Source organism: Haemaphysalis longicornis, unplaced genomic scaffold (assembly GCF_048455015.1).
Source record: "Haemaphysalis longicornis isolate Haplotype H1 unplaced genomic scaffold, Haemaphysalis longicornis Haplotype H1 scaffold_2, whole genome shotgun sequence".
In the NCBI taxonomy this organism is placed as follows: domain Eukaryota; kingdom Metazoa; phylum Arthropoda; class Arachnida; order Ixodida; family Ixodidae; genus Haemaphysalis; species Haemaphysalis longicornis.
The window spans coordinates 279,232,629-279,255,252 of record NW_027526295.1 but is presented as its reverse complement, the minus strand read 5'-3'; the positions used below and the strand labels follow the sequence as shown (position 1 = coordinate 279,255,252).

Here is a 22,624-nt window from a genome sequence, read left to right as displayed (position 1 = left end):
AGATCGCTGCTTAACGTATGAAAGATCCTCAATACTCACCCCTCAGCCTTTTGGGATGTAACAGATTCTTATAGCAACCTAAATTTAACAGTCTGAGAGCCGATGGCGGAGCTTCGTGGACGGCGTTTGGACACGGCCGCAATTACTGATCCAGAAAACGACGACAATGATGGCATGTACACCTCTAGCATATATTGGTATGAGGGGCTCCGCTGGAAGTGTGCCCACTGCGCGTGGATATGGTTATAAATGAGTACGCAAGTTGAGGTCGTCAGAAAAAAAAAAAAAACACAATTTCTCATTTTTGCCTGACGTCCTGCTCACGGTCGATCCGTCGAAGCGGCACCCGCCAGATTCTGAGCATCACCCACATGCTTATCATCATCATCTCGCGTAGCACGCGGCACGATCGTGTGTTAGGAGTGCGTCACCGAGGAGCCAATCACGCGAACAACAAGCCGGCAAGCAAATTCGTACACCTCGTAGCGGCGCGGCCCTTTCGCTCGGGAATGTATCGCGACACCACTGCGCTGTGGAACCCGCGGGATCCGAGGCAGCCCATGGAGGCCGCGCGAAGAGAGAGTTCTAGCCTGACGGAAGGGGACCTCAGAACGACCACGAACGACGACGAGGTGAGAACACGTCGGTTAAAGGGCACCCTCCCTCGCGGTTTGTATCACTGTAAATGAAATAACATGGCTGAAAACCGATCCGATGCTACTGAACCTAAGTAAGGACCTGTAAAAGCTATCCGCGGCATGCGACAGTATGTAGCGGTATTTCTGACTAGTCCTTCACTCCCCTGACTTTGTATCGCTTCACAGGCGTTCCCCTGCATTAGCCCATTTTAAATGCAAATCAATAGTCGGGTTAGTATTAATGCGTTGTCATGCGTAAGTGCGCAGCAGAACCGTACCTGCTACACGTCATGTAGGAGAGGGATTCTCTTTACAGGTCCCAAGGAAGGACATGAGAGGGAAGTACATGAAAACTCGTCGACCAGCTCCGCATCCAGCTCGGGCTCAGCACTTTCCAAAAGTAGTAACCAGTACATGAATTTCCCGTCTTATTCCTCGTCGACGAACTCTGTAGACTGTCTATGGCGTTCAAAACGTGTGTTACAACTTTTTTTTCGACAACTTTTTCGACAAGGTAGCGCCACTGCCACCCGGCCACCACAATGCTTGTATTGGCTTGGCGGCTATAGAAGTAACAGCCGCGTGGTGTCGGCTATAGGATCTGTGATCTTTAGCGTTACGGAAAAGCACCTCAGCTACTAGGCCGTATTAACAGAAAGGTTTAGGTTCAGGGAGCACACCTTTTTCTTTTTTTGTCTCGGGGCCCGTCATTTCCAAACCACGCGGTCTTTTTTCGAGTGCAGGTCCCACGAATCCTAGTGCGCATACTCACTAGTCTGGGGGCGCTGCTGCTGTCCGCCGTGATCGTGGTGTGCATACACCTGTACGCGCGCAGCGTCATGCCGGCCGACTACGAGGACTACGCGAAGAAACACTTCGAAGGGAGGGACCGCAGGCCGGACCCGAGAATCCTCGACAAGACACTGCCGCCTGCTACAACCACCACCCCTGAGCCCACTCCTCATAAGGCACGTGCAGACTAACTTAAAGGGACACTGAAGTGAATTTGTCAAGCTCCCGTTTTTGCTTGCACTGCGTAGACTGGCTCAAATTAGCACACTTTTCATCGTTTTTACGATTGACAAATCGGTAATTATTTTACAAAGCGCGAAAGAAGAAAAACTACCATGCGCGGTTTGCGGCGGCCGCACCAACTAAAGCTGTGACGTTAGGAGGAGCGGGCACCGTGATTGGACGATGCCCAAGGTGAGCAACCAAACAAGTTTCGGTTTCGGTTTCGGTTCTGTAAAACACAACCGTTGGCGTTGTTAGATGGGCATTCTCAATAATTCAGTAATCATCGTACCGCGCTTCTGCCATGTTGTCAGCTGTAAAAGTGCATAAAGATAAGCCTCCTAGGACGGCTTGGAATCGTAGCATTCACTAGCCGAAACCTACGCAGTGCATGAACGCCCTCCGCGTACCCGCAGACGCCCAAATGTCATGCGCTTTTCCCCCATATTTGGAGCTTGCCTCCCTCATGCCTGTATCGTAAAAAGCGTGTTCGCACCAGGCCAAGGGTCTGTTCATTCTGGCCTGTGCCCACTGCCTGCAAGCAGTCGGTGCTTATGGCAACAACGAGAACTCGCTAGCGCGCCAGTGCCAGCCTGCGCGCGTTCTGTGAACTAGTTAGTGGAGCCATGAACGTTGCGGCCCAAAAAAGGGTGAACTCAATGTAGAAAACATCGGCGGAAAACGAAAAAGTTAACTTACAGAAAAAAAAAAGCACGCACACGCGGGGATTCGAACTCCTAACTTGCAAAATACTTGCGGTGACATATCTAGCGCCCCAAACGACTCGGCCACTGAGCGGGCTCCGCTGACCTTGGTAATATAGGGTATATATTGTACAACCAGTTTACACTTTTATTTAGTTTTGGCATTTCAAGCAGCTTAGGTGACTATTTGTTGTATTGCGCTCGTGCAGTAAGCGTCGCCCGAGTTTCCACAATAGCTCACGTCTAGCAATTGCATTTCGTGGACGGAAAAGCGTTCGCAGATGCGTAGTCGTGCTGCTGACCGCTCTGCTTGTTCGCCCAGCGCAAAAAAGTGCTTCCCGCACCCTAGTTTTACGCTGTACGGTAAAAATATCAGTTGATTTTATTTCCTTAGTACCTATATTGACTTCGCTCACTCTTCTCCCCCTTCAAGAGGCCTTATATTTTCCTACTGGCGTACCAGTCAGCGAAGCGTCGCATGTGCGCTTGTGCAGCGCTTGTGTGAAGCGACCTTGACTTGGAGCTAGATACAGTGTAAAAACTAACCAAGTAAAGAAAGGCAGATTCTACCATTCACAAACGTGTCCTGGCTTCGTTTCAACTGAGCGAACGAATTGCGACGACCCGTCGGCGGCCGGCGGACGAAACGCTGGGCCGACTGACTGTCTGAAAGCAGGGGAGCCGTGCAGTAGCGCAGCCAATTGCGAGCTCGGCTCCTCTCGACGTCACACGAAAACGCCGCAGAAAATGGGCGAGCGTAAAGAGAGGAGGACAGCATTTTCGAATTAATTTTCCTACTAAATAAAATCGCGTAAACGCGCCCAGGGTGGTCGAAACATGGTCTGGGGACTCCGGACTACAATTTGCGCAAGTAATCCTGCAATGTTTACATATCACTTCAGTGTCCCTTTAATGTTTGTACACAACTTTGTAAAACTGTAGGCACTATGTTGTACTGCCTACAGTCCAACGGCCACCGATTTTTTGGCGGCAGTCGCTCCCGATGCCAGCACTCCCGCACTTTTATATATGTGAAAGAGATCTAGACAGCACTCAGACACTTTTTACACCAAGTGAGAGAGCGAATTCCTTTCTCACAAACCTTTTTTACACGCACCGCGTGTGTCAGCGCTGTGTTTCCTTACAAATACTTTGTAATGCGGAATGACGCCAAGAAGTCGCCACGAAAGGCCTAATTGCAGGCAGGTAGCCGAACGGACGCCTTGGTACAGTTCTTTTTGTTTTTGTTTTTTTTCCACGCCGCGGTATCTTAGTGGCTGAGGCACTGCGCTGCAGTGCTCTGGGACGCGAGTTAGATCCCTGCAATTTTAGACGCGGGGCTTCTTTTTTTCTTTTGAGGTGATATAAAATGTCTTCGAGAGGGCCATGCCAGAAAGACCGGAGAGCTCACCAAGATATGCTTCACAGTTAAAAACTAATCTTGGTAAATACTTCGTAAACTAAACAACGCTTTCTTTCTTGCATTAGTATGGGAAAGGTGATGGTTGCCTATACGTGTCCTGCGCGGACGGTAGCAGTTGAGTGAGTTCTTTCACGGGATTGTTTCGGGCATGAAATGAGCGTAATTGGTAAGTTTTAAATTTTCTTTTCGGCTCCGTAACAAGACTTTTCGGCGGTCATAACGTTATGAAAACGCCTCGTCCAACTAAATACCATAGCATGGCTTCGATTTCAATGCAGCAAAGCGGACGCGTTTAGGAGTACAAAACTATCTTTAATCGGACCGCCAGCACTATTTCTCTTCTCACGAAGTAGTTTATCACCCTCGTGGAGGCTGTCTCCTAGCCAGAACGCAAGTTCCGTACAATGTTCAGTTCTGCCGCGACTGCCGCGGACGTCATAGTGCTTGTGTCTTCTTTTTTCTTATAAAATTCATAAAGCACGAGTGCTGCGCGCCCAGCGAATCAAGAGTGTTCCTCCATAGCCAACCTTTAACATCCCTTAGTCTGAATGTTTGAAACCCACCTCTTTTTCACCAGCGCACTCAGCCGAACTTTATGAGTAAAAGTGTCACCTTTTCCATTGCATTATCGGTTTCTGAACCATCCCTGCGACAGAAACACACATCATGACATTTATTTCAATTTGTTTTTGAAAACAGCTACAGATGTGAATATATATCAACCTACAAAGAAAACTTTTATTCTTCTGTATGCACGTTTTTTTGGGGATTGCACAAAACTAGTGCTTGTATTCACCTGTGTATATTGTTAATGAACGCTTTGTGGTTTTAGCTTGGTGGTGGGTATGTATTTTCAGGTCAAAATAATTTTTTAATATTTTGCTAATACAACACGCACACTACCAGGAGCCCGTGGCAGAGAATGAGATCCAGACTACACGAGCGATTCCTTCAACGCACCGTAGCACCGTGACCGCCAAAGGAGCCCCGGAGAGCAGCAGCATGACCACGCCGTCACTTGGAGGCTCAGCGACCTCGAAGCAGAAGCGCGCTCCCAAGGCGGCCGTAGCCCAGAGCCTGTCCCCGCGCCGTCAAGTCACGGTGGCAGCTAAGGACGGAAACTGGAGACCACTTGGCTCCTTCGACGCTAACGACGTTGTACCTGTGCGTATACTGCGCGCATTTCAGCTTGCGCAGAACTAGACTGGGGATGTGAATTTTTCGAGTGCCCTTCACGAAGGGAAACACCAGGACTGCGGGCGATTATGCGGTTGCGGCACCCAGTGAGTGGCTAGTTTTCAAATGCAGTAATGTAGGAGCGGTACTGCTTTACACTCGCCTTGCCCTTTTTTTCTGAATGGGCGCGCATCACCTACCATTCCCCTTACTGGCCAACGAACCGCCGCCATGTTTGAAGGGTTTGCAAGCTCAGTCTTGCCGAACGAAACAACGTCGGCACGCAAGAAACGTAAATACAGTAAAATCTCGTTCATTCAAACTCGGTTAATTCGAACTTCCGGTTAATTCGAACTCAAGCCCTTGTCCCGGCACAGCCCTGTATATTTCAATGAGGGAAAACTCCCGATAATTCGAAGGCGTCGGTATCCAGAACAGATCATTCTAACCATAATCCCCTGGTTTCCATCGCTCCTCGCAGAAGAAGTCGGCCCAGAGTGATTGCAATGTGCTGCAAATCCAAAGCAAATTAAAATAACTAGAGATGCAAAACAACGAAACAGAAAAACGACAGAGTGGCGCGCACGCTACGCTCGTGCAACAGCTTATTTCGCTTCTACAGAGGGCGCCGCGCCACTGGCGCCAGCGCTCCGGCGTATGCCATTATTATTTACGAAATATTATTTACGAAACCACCTGCCACAGACGTGTAGTAGCGCCTAATTCGCGATAACGAGTCCAGAGGTGGCTTCTTTGCGTTGTTCTGCCATAGCAGTGTGGTGCAATTTCCATTTATCCTAGCACCCGCTCGCTAATTCGAACTCCTCTTAATTCGAACAATTTTATGGTCCCCTTCGAGTTCCAATTAACGAGCTTTTACTGTAATAGGTTTACGCCGAGCCTATAAAAATGTCAGGTGCAGAAAATACGGTAAGACAAACCCCGTACGGCTAAAGGAGCCACTCGACAGTGAAGAAAACACTGCCTCTTTTGTCCAATGCGTAACGGCGCAGCGCTTTCTCAGACACATTTGACGGAGTCTTTGTACACAGAGTGCACAAAGACTTTTTCGCTGTTCGAGAGCCGTGGTCGTTGCCGATTACACTCTTCGCTTCCACAGAGGCCGATTACTGCTCGCGTGCTCTCTGTAGTCTCCCGTCATTCAGCGCTGAGTGCGTCTTCAGCTCTACGCTCCGTTTTGGTTTATTTCGTACCTCGTCCGACTTAGCTACCGGTGTTTTGTTCCATCTCCATCCATCGCCTGTGCACACCTTTTCGTTCTTCAGCCTCGGTGAGTATTACCACCCCAGTCGTCCTAGCCGCAGCTGCCTCCGGCACATCTTTCTCTATGCTTTAGTGCTTTGAGCCCTCGTACCTGATGTTTCAATAGAGCCGCCCGTATTCTGGCCTTCGGCGGAATTACGTGAGCTTCATTCCTCACCCTCCGCTTCCCACGCCAAAGCGTCTAACGATGACTTTCGGAAATCGTCCTTCTCTCTATCCGAAGGGGGGTAGCGGAGAAAATGGCGCCATGCACTGCAACGTTTCGCGTATGAATTTTGTGAGGGCCGCTTCAAACTTCTCATCTAACTTCACGCTCACACCGCTGCCTCCTAACCCTATCACCTATTGTAACAGGACGAAGTGCTCCTTCATAATGCTCGGCTCTACCCCAGTACCCTAAAATTGATACATTCGAGTGAAATCAACTCCGAATATCTAGGATAAGGTAGTTTCAAGTGCCGTATCAGATATCAATTACTGCATCGTGTAAAAATGGTTAACAACAAATAGAGTGCGTGTTATGTCCCAGGTGAAGCCTAGGATAGTATAACATCAACCTAAAACATGACGACCACAAAGACGAAAAGGCACCTAAAAAAATATACTGCTCCACTCTAATCCGATAACTCAAAAACTTGCTCAAAACAATTGTGTCTCCCGGGGCGTTGTTTGCTCTCTCTAATTACGTCATTCGAGTGGGGCTCCGGCTATTGGCCAGCTTAGTTTCGCTTGCAGGAATAAACGCATTCGATAGCCATTTTAAAGGAAATTGCAACAAAAGCAGAACAGAAACTGCAAGGCGTATCTATATTCTGCGACGAGCGAATCACGCAGTGCCGCTGTGCTCTGGTGATAAATATACAGCTTTGGCAGGGCTTCCGAGCACGAAAGAAAAAGCGAGTCTTTATCGGCAGCGTTTCAGGGTGCCTTTAACGTCCGTACTAACTTGCACACATGCAAGTTAGTGCTATTGTTTACAACACTTACACGAACGGACTGCAAAAGACAGCAGTTGTTATGTTGGCAAAACGCTTTTATGACTCAGTGGCTGATCTCCCGCCAGGGGGCCAACCGATGCGGGCGTGCTTCACATCCGCTCCACCAAGTACCGCTTCTAAGACCCACCAAGCGTCTACAAGGCCACGAAACCAGTACCAATCGACAGAAATTGTCAACGCGATCACCGGGAGACCAAGTTTTCCCCAGGCAAGCAATTACTTCTCGTATTACGAACCTGGGAAGTTTCGAAGCGGCGGCCGCCACGCTAACCCTAAGTCAAGGGTTAGCCGGCAAGTGTCAGTGACGCAATGGCTTCACCGAACGTGACAACCACTCAGCAAGTTAGCATGGATCACCAAGACGTCGAAAAAACCTCCACCGGCCATTCCTTCGACTGGTATACGGTTACGGGTGGAAAACACGTCAAGCAAGACTCATCCCAGCAGCCTAGCGGCACGATTCCTGGCTCGCCATCTCCTTCCCCAAGAAAGTCACCACTGCCACCCTTACCAGTGAGCGGTTACAAAGTTTTTCGTAGCCCCAGAGGACTGAATCTTGCGGAAATCAGCCCCGTTCAACTCTCCCTTGCCATTAAATTCACCACTAAGGCACCGATAGCGATAACCAAGGCATGGAAAGTTCGCATCGACCCGGACCAAAACATTGCCATTATTGGCACATCCAGCCAAGCAGCAGCCAATAACTTAGCCACACTCACCGTGCTTCACCTCGGAGGCAAGGTGTACAAGTTCCGAGCTTATCAAACTTCCCGCCACGACTCGGTACGCGGAGTTATTCACGGCATCCCTGCCGAAGCTGACTCCGACTATTTAATGGATATGGTCTGCGCCCACGACGCCACACTCATCCAGGCTCGAAGAATGGGCAAATCCAACTCAGCCCTTCTGACGTTTTCGGGAAAAAGACTACCCCTGTATTTTTTTCTCGCAGAAGCGGAGCTCCGTTGCTACCCCTTTATGAAATCTGTCCTTTACTGCAGCCGATGCCGAAGCACCAAGCACAGGACGGATGTTTGCCCGTCCTCGACACACCCATGTGTGCTCGTTTTGGCCAACTTCACTCCACAAACCAATCTTTTGAACCTAGATGCGCAGTGTGCGGGGAAGCGCATCTTTCGGGAAGCGAGGAATGTAGGCACAGACATCGACTCCGGCCTGCCAAATCCCAAGACTCGCCATCTCGGGGAAGGAGCACAAGCCGGAAAAGAAGTGAAAGCCGAGGAAGGCAAAAATCTGCACCCAGGGATCGTAGTCGAAGCGTGAGTCGAATCCGATCCACACACGAACCACAAGTCATTTTGGCCAAGATCGCCTCTGACTCACTTAATGCAAGCTCTACTCCAACCCGCTCAGCCAGAGAGGAGCAACTTCTAAAGGAAAACAAGGAACTCAAGAATCAGATCCACGCTCTCCAACAAGAAATGTCTAACATGGCCAAGGCTATTCACACCCTCACTGCAACCATCCAAGCCCTCAAACAAGGCCCGACAACCCGTCATCACCAGCCCCTGCCCCTCTCTCTGACGAGGCGGATGGATCACCAAAACGAAAGGCTCAGCGCGCACACCTTACCAAGCAAGCTAGGGACAAGGAGATGGACACCGATGAGAGAGAGCAATCTACTCTTCGGTCTGCATTTGAGCTCCAGGCCCGCCAGACCGCTAACCTCTTGTCTCAAATTCAAAAGCAAATGCAAGAGTTCCAGCTACAAATCCAGCACCAAACACAGCAACAACAACTGCAACTTGAAGCCATCCAACGGCACCTTCAAATTCAAGCCCAACCCCTCAACCCAGGCCTCTCTGCAGAACCTTAATTAAGGGAAGCCTGAACAAGACTGTGACATGGCAGCGGAATTGCAGGAGCTTCTCAAACAAAAAGGGGATCTGCTGCAATTATACCAACACTCCACAATCAAACCTCACATCATCCTGCTTCAAGATCCCAATGGGAAGGCCATGCTACCTGGCTTCATCTCGTATTAAGGTCATACGGGAAGAAGCACAGCCACTCTAATCAAGAATAACATCGTACACCATATCACACCGCAGAGAAGACTGGAACACACACTCACAGAAGTCCACCCCAAGTCGGTCAACAAACACGAAGGAGGTCTCTTCATACTAAACTGTTGTTGTCGACCCAGAGCGAAGAAACCGTGAGGCCTCGATGACACGTTCCCCGAAGCGATTCAACTAGCCACTGCCACACCAAACTCTACACTGCTCATCGCCGGCGACTTCAATGCGGCACATCAAACATAGGGATACCATTGGAATTCATCCCGGGAAAACGAAATAATTAGACTCCAAATGGACAAACACCTCATGCTTCTCAATGACCCTGACAAGCCAACCAGACTAGGAACAAGAACAGCTAGATACATGCCTTGACCTTGCTTTTGTGCTTGAGCTATCTATACTTAAGATCACCTGGGGTTCCCTGGCTGAAAATCTCGGATCGGATCATGATATTGACCAAATTGCAGTCACAGGGACCCAATACAAGACAGTCATTGGCAAGGCGCGTCACACAAACTGAGAAAATTTTTGGTAAGCCCGGACGATCTCTACCCAGTCAGACTCAGGCTACAGTTGTTGGGCCAGCCAACTAAAAAAAGACATCATCCGCCACACCATCGAAATTACCATCACTGAAGATATTCCCTGCATTGACAACCATCTTCGAATTTGGGAAGCCCGCCGCCAGCTGACCAAGCGATGGAAACGACAACGACACAATAAAAAACTACGAAAGCACATCGCGGAGCTCAACGCAAAATCATCTGCCTACGCAAAAGAACTGGCCAAGGAAAACTGGCTAAAGATATGTGACAATGTTAGTGGCCGCCTATCCCTCAAGCAAACATGGAACCTCCTTTGCCACCTGATTGACCCAGCGAAAGGAAAATTGGAGGCAAAACGGGGGATCACTCGCACTATCAATGCCTACAAGGGCACCCACGAACAGCTTATTGACAGCCTGGCCACACTCTACCTCCGATGAAAGACACCCGCATCAAAGACATCTCACCGAGACTAAAGAGGCCTTCCAAACACCACACTGGATGAGCCCATCTCCATGCAAGAACTGAAGGAAGCGCTACCGTCGACTAGTAATAACAGTGCACCAGGAGCCGACTCTATAACGTACAAAGCCCTGCGAACTTGGAAGATGCCGGCCTCGAATCACTCCTCCACCACATGAACCAAGCCTGGCAACACTGTTCCATTCCCGAGGAATGGAAACACTCAAGTGTAACTCTCGTCCAGAAGCCAGGCAAACCACTCACCATTGAAAATCTGAGACCAATATCCCTCATTTCTTGCGTGGACAAGTTAATGGAGAAAATTATTCACGCCCGACTACAAAACTCCCTCGAATAGACCGGTCACCTCCCACACAACATGGTTGGCTTTCGCCCACATCTTAGCACCCAGGACGTCCTCCTGGGTTCGATTCCCGGCCGCGGCGGCCGCTTTTCTGATGGAGGCGAAAAGCAAAAACGCCCGTGTGTACGAGATTTCGGCGCACGTTAAAGATCCCCAGGTGGCCAAAATTAATCCGGAGCCCTCCACTACGGCGCGCCTCATCCCATGCGTTGCGTCGGCGCGTTAAACCCTTCAATCAATCAAGGACGTCCTCCTCCAACTAAAAGAAGACATATTTGACATGACCATCCGGAACAGTTACAGAGGTATATTGGCACTGGACCTAAAAGGCACATTTGATAACGTGCTACATGAGGGGATCCTTGTAAACAGCACTGACTTTGGTGAGCGCGCCTATAACTACATTCGCTCATTTTTAACAGGGGGCACAGCGCAAATCAAGATCGGTGGCCTGGAGTCGGACACTTTCCTGATCGGTGACACGAGCACCCCGCAAGGGGCAGTCCTCTCTCCACTCCTCTTCAATCTCTCTCCTCTCTACCTACCGCAGAAACTACAACACATCCCAAACCTCAAGGTAGCCTTCCATGCAGATGACATTACCTTATGAACCCCCAAACCGGACGCCCTTGTCAAGCTACAAGATACACTCCAAGAAGCCGCAGACATAATTACTGAACACGTGCATGTCATGGGCCTCAAATGTGCACCTCAGAAGACAGATCTGGTATTTATGAAGAGAGGCAATTCTCAAGACCTTGCAATCCAACAAGTCTACCTCACCATAGAAGACAATTTTTGTTTTCTATGGTGAGGTAAAGGTATACCCTGCATGCAAGCCAGTCCGGATTCTGGGTCTCCACATTCAAGACAATAACAGATGGACCCATCAGATCAACCTCCTCAAGCAACATTTAGACCACTAGGCCACATGATCAGGAGAGTTACGACTAGAGAGTTACGATGAGGGAGAGTCCCTCATCGACGTCCGCCCTCATCGACGTCCCTTATCGAGAAGCACGTGCCAAAGCACTCAGCAAGATGCTTCAGTACATAGCCCCTTACAGAGTAGCCTACACAGACGCAGTCCTGTTCTGTGCAGGTGAAGTGGTAGCCGTGGCATGTACTGGGGAAGACAACTCGAAGTTAGCTTCTCTTCGCATCCCTGTCAGTGAAGAAATTCTGATCGGTGAGCAGGTGGCCATCGCTCTAGCCATCATACAGCATCCTCGCTACATCTACACCGACTCCCAAGACGCCTGCCGTGCCTACCTACGTGGTCGCATTTGCCCTGATGCCCATCACATCCTCGACACCCACCACCCACCAGAAAGGAAGCGGACCATCAGCATCATCTGGACTCCGTCCCATACTGAGACCGAAGTGAGAGGCAATGCCCGAGCCCATCGTTGGCACGCGAAGAAGCTAGCGCCCGTGCCATGGTTTCGGGGGACGAAGATCCGGAAGAGCGACTGGACCCACCTACCCCACCCACCACCTTTAGGAGCATCACAAAACACTATCGGGAGCAGCGGTGCACTCTACCACCACCTCATCATTTGCTTGACAAGGGGGAGCAAGTCAAGTGGCGTCTGTTCCAGAGCAACACTTGCCCAACACCATCCAGAATAAACCTGCTCTACACCAAGCTCTACCTCTCACCCGCATGTCCCAATTGCCAACAGGCCCACGGCACCATCTACCACATGGTCCTTGCCTGCCCCCACCATCCGGCACCACAAGACGCTGCACGACTGTGAGACCACGCCAACCCCTGGGAGACGGCCATCAGGACCTCGGACGCGGAGGGTCAGCGCCAACTGATATCCTTAGCAGATGAGGCCTGCAAGACCAATGGGACCCTGGACGTAGGGACCAGCCCAGGTTGATCACCCGAAGTCTTTTATGGCCTCAATAAAGTCTATTCCTCCTCCTGCTCAGTGGCTTCAAAACCCAATACCCCAAATTATCGTAGCTGCATCGAAATCGTCTTATTTGACCCTTGGTGTTTCACTACGTTCTATATCCTTCCACGTTGGCCACTCCCTCTTTTTAAATGCAAAGCATTTCTTTAACTCACGATGTCACCCGTTCTAGGCGTCCGTAGTAGTCCGCATCGCTCGCAGGTGCGCCCTCTCCCCCGCTCCTCCTCGCCTACTCTCCGCTCGCATCGCGCGCTCTCTCCGCGGTCGGTTCGCGCCCAACAGGTGGGGGCGCGCGCGTCGCGGGATCAACATCTGTGGCGTGATCGTGACGTCAGCATCGCGCGCGCGTGGCGCGATCATGGCGTGATAAAGGCGGGTGTCGGCGAGGCTGGAACGCACTCATCGCCGCGCTCTCTCGTCAGCAGTTGCCGTCGTCGAGTCTCCGTTGCACGAGATGGAATCAAGACCTTCAACCAGTGGTGCTACGCAATGGAACAATAACGTAACGCAAACTACTTAACGTCGTGCGCCCCCGGAAATGTTCTGCATTTGATCGTGCCCCTCGAGAGGGGGATGTTTTTTTTTCACCCGCCGCGGTGGCTCCGTGGTTAAGGCGTTCTGCTGCTGAGCTCAAGGACGCGGATTTGATTCCCGCCCGCGGCGGCCGCTTTTCCGATGGGGGCGAAAAGGGACAACGCCCGTGTGTACGAGACTTCGGCGCACGTTAAAGATCCCCACGTGGTCAAAATTAATCCGGAGCCCTCCACTGAATTATTGCTACCTGTTGAATCGTTGCTACCTGTTGCTGTGCGCTGTGCATGAAGGAGGAGGCACTGTTCTTCGTATTTCTGTAGTGGATTTAAGGTGGGGCTGCAGTGCGCATGCGTAAATACTCTATACTGCGTGGTGTGTTTTCTTATTACGTTATAATTACGGTCTCCGGACACGTTTGTGTCGGTACTTAATTCACTCGGGAAGTTCCTAGACTTATTCAAAATTGATCATGTCACGCCATGAGAACAAAATTGCACCTGTCGCAATCAACTGATGTCTGGGTAAAATTACTTTTGCATTTAAACACTTTATTATTTCGCGGGCATTTTAATTGAATGACGCAGACCGACGACGGTAAGGACTCCCCGGTCTGCCCGGCTGTCCACATGTCATTCTGCAGCAACGCCAGCAAGACCTGGAATTTCTTCTACGACCCGACAGAAGAGGCGTGCCTCTCAGCGACGTCGTACCGGGCGAACGTCTGCAACCGCAGCCCGAACCAGTTCGTCTCGCGGGCCGCATGCCAAGTGGCCTGCGTCCAACCCTCGCCGGAACCGCGCTGCGCCGAGTGGCCACACTTCGTCCCCTGCGGTCCCGCCGACGCCCGTTACACCTGGTGGTTCCACGACGGCGGAAAATGCACGCCGTGGCGTTTCACCAGGGGCAGATGCCCGCTAGCGAGGGCGCCCGTCTTCGGTACCGCGGCCGAGTGCGTCGCCGAGTGCGCCAAGCCAGGGACGCGCCAGGAACGGGGCTGCCTGCTGCCGCACCCCCAGCTCTGCGAACCACGGCAGCTGCGGCACCCGTTCTTCGCGGCGCCATTAGCGAGCGGCTCCGCTGGGTTCGAGTGCTTCGAGGTGACGCCGGACTTTCTGCTGCATCACCGCTGCCTTCTGGGACGCAATCGCTTCACAAGCTCGGAGGAGTGTGCCACAAAGTGCCTCCAGCCAGCCGGCTGATACTCAACGGACGACTGCGCACAAGAGGCTTGACATATTCAAGGAAATTTCGACAGCTACCTTTCTTATCGAAATAATTATACGTTCCTAAAAATTTTGCAGTGTCAACTGTCAGTTATTTTTACCGGAGAATGCTTTTAAGACGTGCGTTTATCGCAGTCGGGCTATCCTGCTTCTGAGGCATGCATTCTAACAAGATATAATTTAAGGCTTCGCATTGGGTTCGCATTGGTTTCGCGGGTTTCGCAAGTTTCGGTGGCTGAATAAAAACGAGGAAAAGGAAGAAAGATGTATCGCTTGTGCGGAGTGCGGCAACCAGAAACGGCAGCACCAAAAATTAACGCCGTTGCGGCTGCAGGCCCGTGCCGATCCACACATGAACCCCTATCCACGCGGTGATTGACCAACAAGATATCAGCATGGGAGGATACAGTGCTCCACATCCACAAAGCCGGAATAGTATTTAAAAAGCTCGTTTCGTATGGGTATGTGCAAAGCCACGCGTAAAGGGGAGAACGCGGCGGTGGCTGCAGCCGCCGTTCGGCAGCAACACGTCGACAAGCAAGAGCTTCGCTGTCCTCACCCAGCGGCTCAGCAATCACCAACGAGCCAGGCCGCCCTGATCGGCAGTACGGGACATCTATATTGTCGACGGTCGCAACGTCGGCAGTAGCAAAAGGCGGCCGTCCACGCCAGTACGCCGCATATACCTCGCAGCAGGACTCGAAAACTTTACTCGCAGCGCTACATCAGTTGATCAGAAGTGCAACTGGAGGTCATTTGGGCGTTTACCTCGTCTTTGATCATGCACAGCCAAGAAGCGGTGCAGCAGCAGTGACTCCAACTACGGTTGTTGATAATGATGGTAGCAGTAGTAGTAGTAGTAGTAGTAAATTTTGTTATGAGAGCAGACGATTTGTATTCAGTCGTGGGTGGGTGGCGTCCATAGTCCGGGATGTCATGGACCCTGGCTGTCAGCCTCGCCCTTTCCATGATGACGACGACAACGATGATGATGGTGATGGTAGTGGTGGTTGCAATGGTGATTATGGGCGTGATGGCCTGCGCCGAATAAACGCTCGTGACCACGTACTCTTTACATGCGGTGTTCAAGCCGTAGCCATAGCTATCGTCCCGGAGAAAACCAGACTGTTCAACCCTGCTCAATCCTATTCCAGTGAGTCAGCGTAGCCAGAAGCGTCTTTCATGTACGGGGAGCCGGAATCAAGTGGCGGCGTGAGCCAGGCGCCTTACAACACCCTGGAAGAGGAGAAGGACGACGGCGCACCTTCTCCGGGAGGGGGGCCCCAGTCGCGCCCCGCCAGCCTGCGCTTTCTCATCCTCATGGCCGTAGCCATGGCGGGAGTGCTGGCAGTCTCCGCGGTCATATCCTTCTCCGGCGGGATGGACGACCACAGTGGCCGCAATATCGCTGGCGATGTCCACCTGGATCTGGACCAGCACCCTGCGACCGCCGCCAGCGTGGCCAAGTTCATTCGTGGCCGCAACAGGACGGGCAAGGATGTCGGCGCCGGCAGACTGTAGAAGTCGTGCGAACACACCGCTGTTGACCGGCCGAAATCACGCGTCTAGCCGAGGTAGCTATAACCATTAATCCTTATAATTTATTTACGTTGTATCAAATAGTGACCTCCATTTATATTATCTTTATGTATACAGCAAGGCTAAACTTTGAATCGTGAGTCGCGCCAGTGTATTTTCCTCGGGCATGAAAACGTTTGATTCTGCTTGCGTATGCGCGTTTTCGCGGTCCTTTATTTGTTTTGTGTACATTTCTTTTAGGGGCGAAGCTCCTAAGGGCTCGGGCTGACGGCGTCTCATGTCGTCATATCATGTCGTCGTAGTAACATGTAGTCGCGGTACTGAAACACCGGGATACTCGTTTTTCAATGCCTCGCGTTAAAACGTTTTATCTCCGTGGTGAAAAAAGTCCCGGGCCATCTCCACTAACGTGAAACTTTCGTTCTTCAAAATACACGAGACTACAGCAAAACTGTACACCTTTACACCCCAGCGGTTTCGTCTCTGCGGGCAAAAACACCAAGGCGTCAAGAATACACTAATACACTGCATGCTTCGCCCTCCAAAGGTATCACGTTAGTGTAGCTGCCCCGGGATTTTTTTATGACCCCTGAAGGATTAGGGTGTCCAGTAAGCTTCGCAGTTTTTATTAGGAACTTCCGTCCTATCTCTTCAAACGGACACTAAAGTGAACATGTAAGTGTATTATTCGTGGCAGTAGTGGAGGTGTAATCTTATGTTATACAATATCTGAATATTTAAATGATGTTTATAGCCGTTCGTTATCTTAATGGGCTGCAGAGGAGAAAATACCTTTCGCCGTTCGCTGCTGGCTCACCAGCTGCTGTATAATGACTATACTGTGTAAGATTTCCTAGCTGAACCTACGTAGACCTACGTTTACATGACCCATTTAAAGCATAACAATTCCTCTTAGTTAACATAACTAAACAAATTTAAACTGGTATACCAACGTAGATTTGCCGTAACTGCGGTCACACTTATCATGATTTTGTCCTCAGTACGCATCTCATTGTGCCAGGTAGTAACTAGCACATGCCGCCCCTAACGCCGCTCCCGATAAGCTCGGCACGGTTGTTTTTTTGTTTTTTTTTTAAGCGCAGCGCTTATGTGGCCGCTCCTGTGGTTTCACTGCGTCCCTCGGCGTCGTCCCTCGACACAATCGAGAGAACGGGGAGGACAATGAAGAGAGAGCGAGGACGAAAGCGGGGGAGGCGGTATGGCGAAAGTTCGAGGACGAAATCGGAGTGTCGCGGGTGCCGCGCGAGACGTGCTCCGTTGTGGTGATCGGCTACGAGATGGCGCCACAGTATCTCCCGCCTTCGTGTGTTGACCGATGACTCGATCACAAAGGCATGCGGCAAGTGCGGCCACCGACACCATATACGGAAAACAGTGCTGAATGAGAGGAGCTCTGTCTGCGGTGCTGCTGTGGACCGCGCCTACTCGCCTCCTCTCGCGATGTTTCGATTAGCGTGGCAGTCGCACCACCTTCCGCGCCTTTTTGCGCTGGCTGATGGGAAATGATTCGACACCAGACGAATTTTCCGCGCCACGCATAGTGTACCCGTTTAGTATAAACCATCTACCTATATTATCACAAGGGAGTATAGTCTCAGCCCATTCTTTCTGTAAAATGAGCGAGGCAACCGGTGGAGCTGCGCTCAAATTTCGCATTAGGCAGCATCGTAATCGTCAGGAAATTTTTGGGAGGCTCCCTTTGACGTGCCGTGGCTTATAGTTGGTATACGTTGAAGAACCGAGGCGAGGACCGCGGGACGTGGGTGAATCTTTAATGGCGGATGGAACTCTACAATGATGGCGATAGTTGAGGGCAGCTGCTAATAGCCACCTCTTCCTCTTCTAAAATTTTTAACATCCTCCCGGCCGGCCGATAAGTGGAAGGAGGTTAACTTAATATGTGGAAGGAGGTTAACTTAATATGAGGAGTTAACTTTTCAGCTGTAGCCAACGCAGAAAACACCATCGTTCATGTTCACTAAACAGTCCGTTGTGATCAGAAATGATGTGAAGTCCGTGTTAGCCGCACAATAATTGTTCATTCTTCTGCTTCCACCTATGTTTCCATCTTCTGTGGCACACGCGTTTTGTTGACTTGGGCCAGGGCACGCGGCTTGTCTTGACCATCGTCTTTCCTGGATGAGCTGGCAGTGTTCGTACATGCTACGTGTGGCATGAGCGTAGAATCGTTTTTCGTGCCGAGGAATTGACGTACTGCCTCACTCTTTCCATGTGTAGAACGATCCTTCTTCATGATGCTTCTCTTTTTCGTTTTACCGGTAAGTCGGCTTTTCGTCACCTGCTTTGGTGAAGCCGCGTTTGGGGAATTTTCGCCTGCACATCGTAGGGCATTTCGGTTATGCCGTCTGCGCGGCCTCTGTTTGGACGTAGGGGTTTTCAGATGTTTGTTACGTTCTACCTTGGTAAACGAAATGCCCTCTGCAGGCGTGCTGCTGTGATGACATCTATTAGGCGTCTCCATGGGTGAGCCAGAGTTTATTTTGTAGTTTCGATAGCTCTGCAGTGCTTCTGAGTTACCCTGTAATTTTTGTGTTCCTTCATTAGGTCGTTCCTTGCCCATTGCTCTTGTTTTCTTGCAGCTAAAACGTTGCACACCAGACGGCTCTGCAGGTTCATGTTCAGTAGAGTTCCTGTATATCGCGTAGCGCAAGAGTTGCACGTCTGATTGCCACATGCCGTGGGTTTCAGTTCGACAGAAAGCCCGCTTTCAGTGCTGCGCGCAGCCAGTTCTGCTCAACTGGGCATCGGCGGTTGTGGAAGCGGCGGCAGCGGCGGCCGCTCACCTGATAAGCGGTCCAATATCGTGCGCCAGTTTTTTAAGTGATGCACTTTATAAGCGACCCCAAACCATCCACCGCCGGCGGCGGCGGCGGCGTCCGCAGTGCTCCTCTATATTTAAAAAAATTCCCCCGCATTTCCCCGACGGGGAGAATGTGAAAGTGCGAATGCACGGTTGTCGGCCCGCTTGCGGCGCTTGCGCTCGGCCCCCGCAGCCCACCGCCTCGCCGCCTTCTCTTCCATCTCTTCCATCGAGTTTGTAGTATCACGTGTACACCACGCAGTTATCAAGCCGCTATAACGCCGCTGAGTCGCCAACGCACGCCGCTGACGACGTAGTTTGAATGCGTTAAAGATATAAGGCGCGTCACGGATCCGGCGCCAGGTTTCCGGCGCCAGGTTTCGATCCGAGGACTTTGCTGCCGCAGCGCGACGCTCTACCGACCAAGCCACGGACGCGACGCTGATATCAGTGTCAGTGACGCGCCTTATATCTTTAACGCATTCAAACTACGTCGTCAGCGGCGTGCGTTGGCGACTCAGCGGCGTTATAGCGGCTTGATAACTGCGTGGTGTACACGTGATACTACAAACCCGATGGAAGAGATGGAAGAGAAGGCGGCGAGGCGGTGGGCTGCGGGGGCCGAGCGCAAGCGCCGCAAGCGGGCCGACAACCGTGCATTCGCACTTTCACATTCTCCCCCTCGGGGAAATGCGGGGGAATTTTTAAGTGCGAATGCACTTTATAAGCGACCCCAAACCTTCCACCGCCGGCGGCGGCGGCGGCGGCGTCCGCAGTCCTCCTCTCCCTAGCAACGGCGTGGAGCGGAGAGGAGCGTCGGTAGCAACGGCGCAGTGACGTCACTCACCACGTGACGACACCCCCCTCACCACTCCTCGCGGCGCGACGGCGTGCGCGCGCGCGTCCCTCTCCCTTCCCCGCGCCGTGACGTCACACACTCCACCCCTCTCCCCGGCAGCAGCCGTGCGCCGCTGCGTGTCACTTTCCCTCCCCGCGCCGTGACGTCACGCACCCGCACCTCCTCTCCCCTCGCTCGGCTGCAGCTGCCGTGCACCGCTGCGCGCGTCCCTCTCCCCTTGCGCTCGCCTCCTCTCTCAGCCACCTGGCTCGGTGCGCTCGGCGCGGCGTGCCCCCCTATATATGCAGCGATAAACTGCCAGACCTCCGTGGGTCGGCTCGCGCGCGCTCTCTCGCTAGTCTCCTGGCTCGCTCTGCTCCAGTTTAGACCGTTCGCTGGCTGGGCGCCTCTCAAGGCGATGTCAGAATTACTACGCCGTGTACTCTCGGCGCAAGAAATGCATTCGCACTTCCTCACGATTCCCTTCGGGGAGGTGGGGGCAATTTTTTGTCCGGCCGCTCCTCGCCGCTCCTCCTCGCCGCTGCCGCTGGCGCGGCGGCAGCTTTTTCACACGAGAAGGGTGGCTTTCCCGCACGACTTGGAACTCAAGATGGCGGATGGACGCGCAACTCTGCTCCCCTAGGGGAGCTGTATACAGGAACTCTAATGCTCAGCGTTCTCGTTGTTCGGGCTATTCGTCCTTTTTGTCGTCGGTAATCGAGAAATTTCATCTTTGGTGTTGCAGTCGTCCGAGCGAGCAACAGGAACGGGTGCCTCCACTTGGTTATTCCATGAATTAATCCCTTGTTTGAAGGAAACAACTTGTTCACGGATTTCTGGCTCATGCTTTCAGAGTTGTCGTCAAATCGCGGTTTTCATTTAAGAGATGACTGTTCTCCAAAGCCGATTCGTTAACGTTTACGAAAGCATCCTGCTTTTTCAGGGTTATTGTAACAATGTCATCAGTAGAATACTTTTGCAATTCTGGGAACAATCGCTCCGTTCTAAATTTGGTCAACAGAATAAAATCTTCGAATTCATAAGCTGCTTCGTATTATTTGTCTAAATCATCCAAGTCAAGAACTTTTTGAATCTGGCTGTCCAGCTTCTTCAGTATTTCATATTTTTCCATCAGGCTTTTCTTGAGGAAAATTAGCTCACAGATTGGTGGTGCCTCGGCATTCATCCGTGATTTTATGTTGTTGATCAGTGTGGTGGCGTCGTTCCGGATTAGGCTTTTTCGCTCGCAAAGGGCTTTCATGTCGATGCTCGGCGTCATTGATATCTGTAGCGTCTGTAGTTCGCTGAGAAGAGTAATGGTAGGCGAGAAGCCGAAGCTGTTTCTTCCGTTGGTCCCCGCAAGGGTCCGTTAAGATTCGGTAGCGTTGTTGAGGGCGTCTGATCGGTAGTCGCTTGGCGAGCCCTCTTGGGTCGTCATGGCCGCCTGCGGTCAGTGGTCAGCGGTAACAGTTCGGTCCCAACGTTGCAGTCACTCAAGTCATCGTTGTGGGGCGGTCCGAACTCAGGTTTTCAACTGTGTTATCCTTTGATCCTGGTCACGGCACCATTTTGTTGAAGAACCGAGGCGAGGACCGCGGGACGTGGGCGATTCTTTTAAATGACAGATGGAAACTCTACAATGATGGCGATAGCTGAGGGCAGCTGCTAATAGCCATCCCTTCCTCTTCTTATATTTTTAACAGTATACGTGCGGCGGGTAGAGAACAGGGAGCTCTAGTTGTACTCCTTGCTTGTTGTGCATTGCGAGGATTGCGCATGCATCAAACGGAACAAAAAGGTGATTATTACTAATCACAAAAGCGGGCAGCTGTCTGTCATATTTAGCCCGGCCATAATACCTCGATTAAGGTCTTCTTTGCGGTAGAAATTGTTGCAAAGGGAATATCTGCGATTAAAGAAACTAAAATAAACATTTACTTGAGGCTATGCTTTAGTGGTGTAGAGCAGATATGCTCTAATTGGGCATTCCCTGAATCCTGTTGAAAAACATTTTAGGGGCATTTAAGACTTCTTCCGTGCTTTAAGAGCGAATGCCAGGCGTACCATTGACGACATATATTATGCAAGCCCGTTGATCCATCTGTCACGCTATTTTACCGTCATAAATAAATCTTAATCCACCTTAATCGATTTTAGTCTATTTTAAGTCATTTCGATCCACCTTATTAATCTCCACTTTCAATCTCTGATCAATCCTTATGATGCTTCAGTTTATTTTGTTCTACCACAAATCAATCCAATCTGCCTTAATCCAACTTTTTTTCCAGCTTACTTATTATTGCTACAAGTTACTAAAAATCATTACCAGTGGTGACCCTTATTATCTCTTACACTCGCTGACATGCCTTGGTTTGCTTCCGGCCTTCATTGGGTTTTTGTACCGTTCCTGTCTACGTAGGGGTCATTCAAGGTCACCTTCCAGTGAGGCGTATAATAATGCTTTCTCTGATTAAAACCAGCGAGTAAATAACTAGTGAACCCTGCCCTTCTCATGATGCCGACGCGGCCACAACTGCCGCTTGCATCGTAACAACGCCCACCGCTAATGAGTGTCGCAGCCAATATGACGAAGTAACTCTTGCTGAGGACTAGATGTGCCAGCCTTGTCATCGTCGACTGCCCGGAACACCGGCCCGCTAGTCTATGCTTCAGTGATATCGCTTGCAGACGCAGTTTCGAGTCAGGCAAGCGAAAGGCCTCGTTTATTTGTCGTCTCGGACTGCGCAGAATTACTTCATAGCAGGCTCCTATTTTATTTGCCTGTGAAATTTTCGTGGCGGTAGCAGTTTAGCGCTGCCCAGGAACTGCTCAAAACTGCTCTAAACACGCAAATAGAAAGAGACGGTAGTTTAAGCTTCGTGTGGGCTTGTGCATTACTTTAAAAATGATTTTGTTTTGTTCCAGCCATCCCTCTCCCCCCTCAATGTGACTGCTACATCCTGAAGACAAGAAGGCAACGGATAAAAAAAAACGATGATGATGAATAAACGTTTGTTATAGAGCAAAGGGGTAAGGGAAAGGGTTGTGCTTAGCCTCCTATGTCCAGGAGGGC

The 22,624-nt window shown here is 51.0% G+C and overlaps 2 protein-coding genes across 2 annotated transcripts in view; one reads left to right on the top strand and one right to left on the bottom strand.

Moving 5' to 3' along the window:
- The window catches only part of LOC144170751 (uncharacterized), a 492,715-nt gene that overhangs the window by 13,275 nt on the left and 456,816 nt on the right, over nucleotides 1–22,624 (bottom strand). The window lies entirely within an intron of this gene.
- Nucleotides 510–14,345, top strand: LOC144168656 (uncharacterized). The gene is made up of 4 exons (XM_077697601.1): nucleotides 510–632; nucleotides 1,382–1,606; nucleotides 11,848–12,033; nucleotides 13,694–14,345. The coding sequence occupies exons 1-4, from the start codon at nucleotides 510–512 to the stop codon at nucleotides 14,306–14,308; spliced, it is 1,149 nt and encodes a 382-aa protein (XP_077553727.1). The 3' UTR covers nucleotides 14,309–14,345.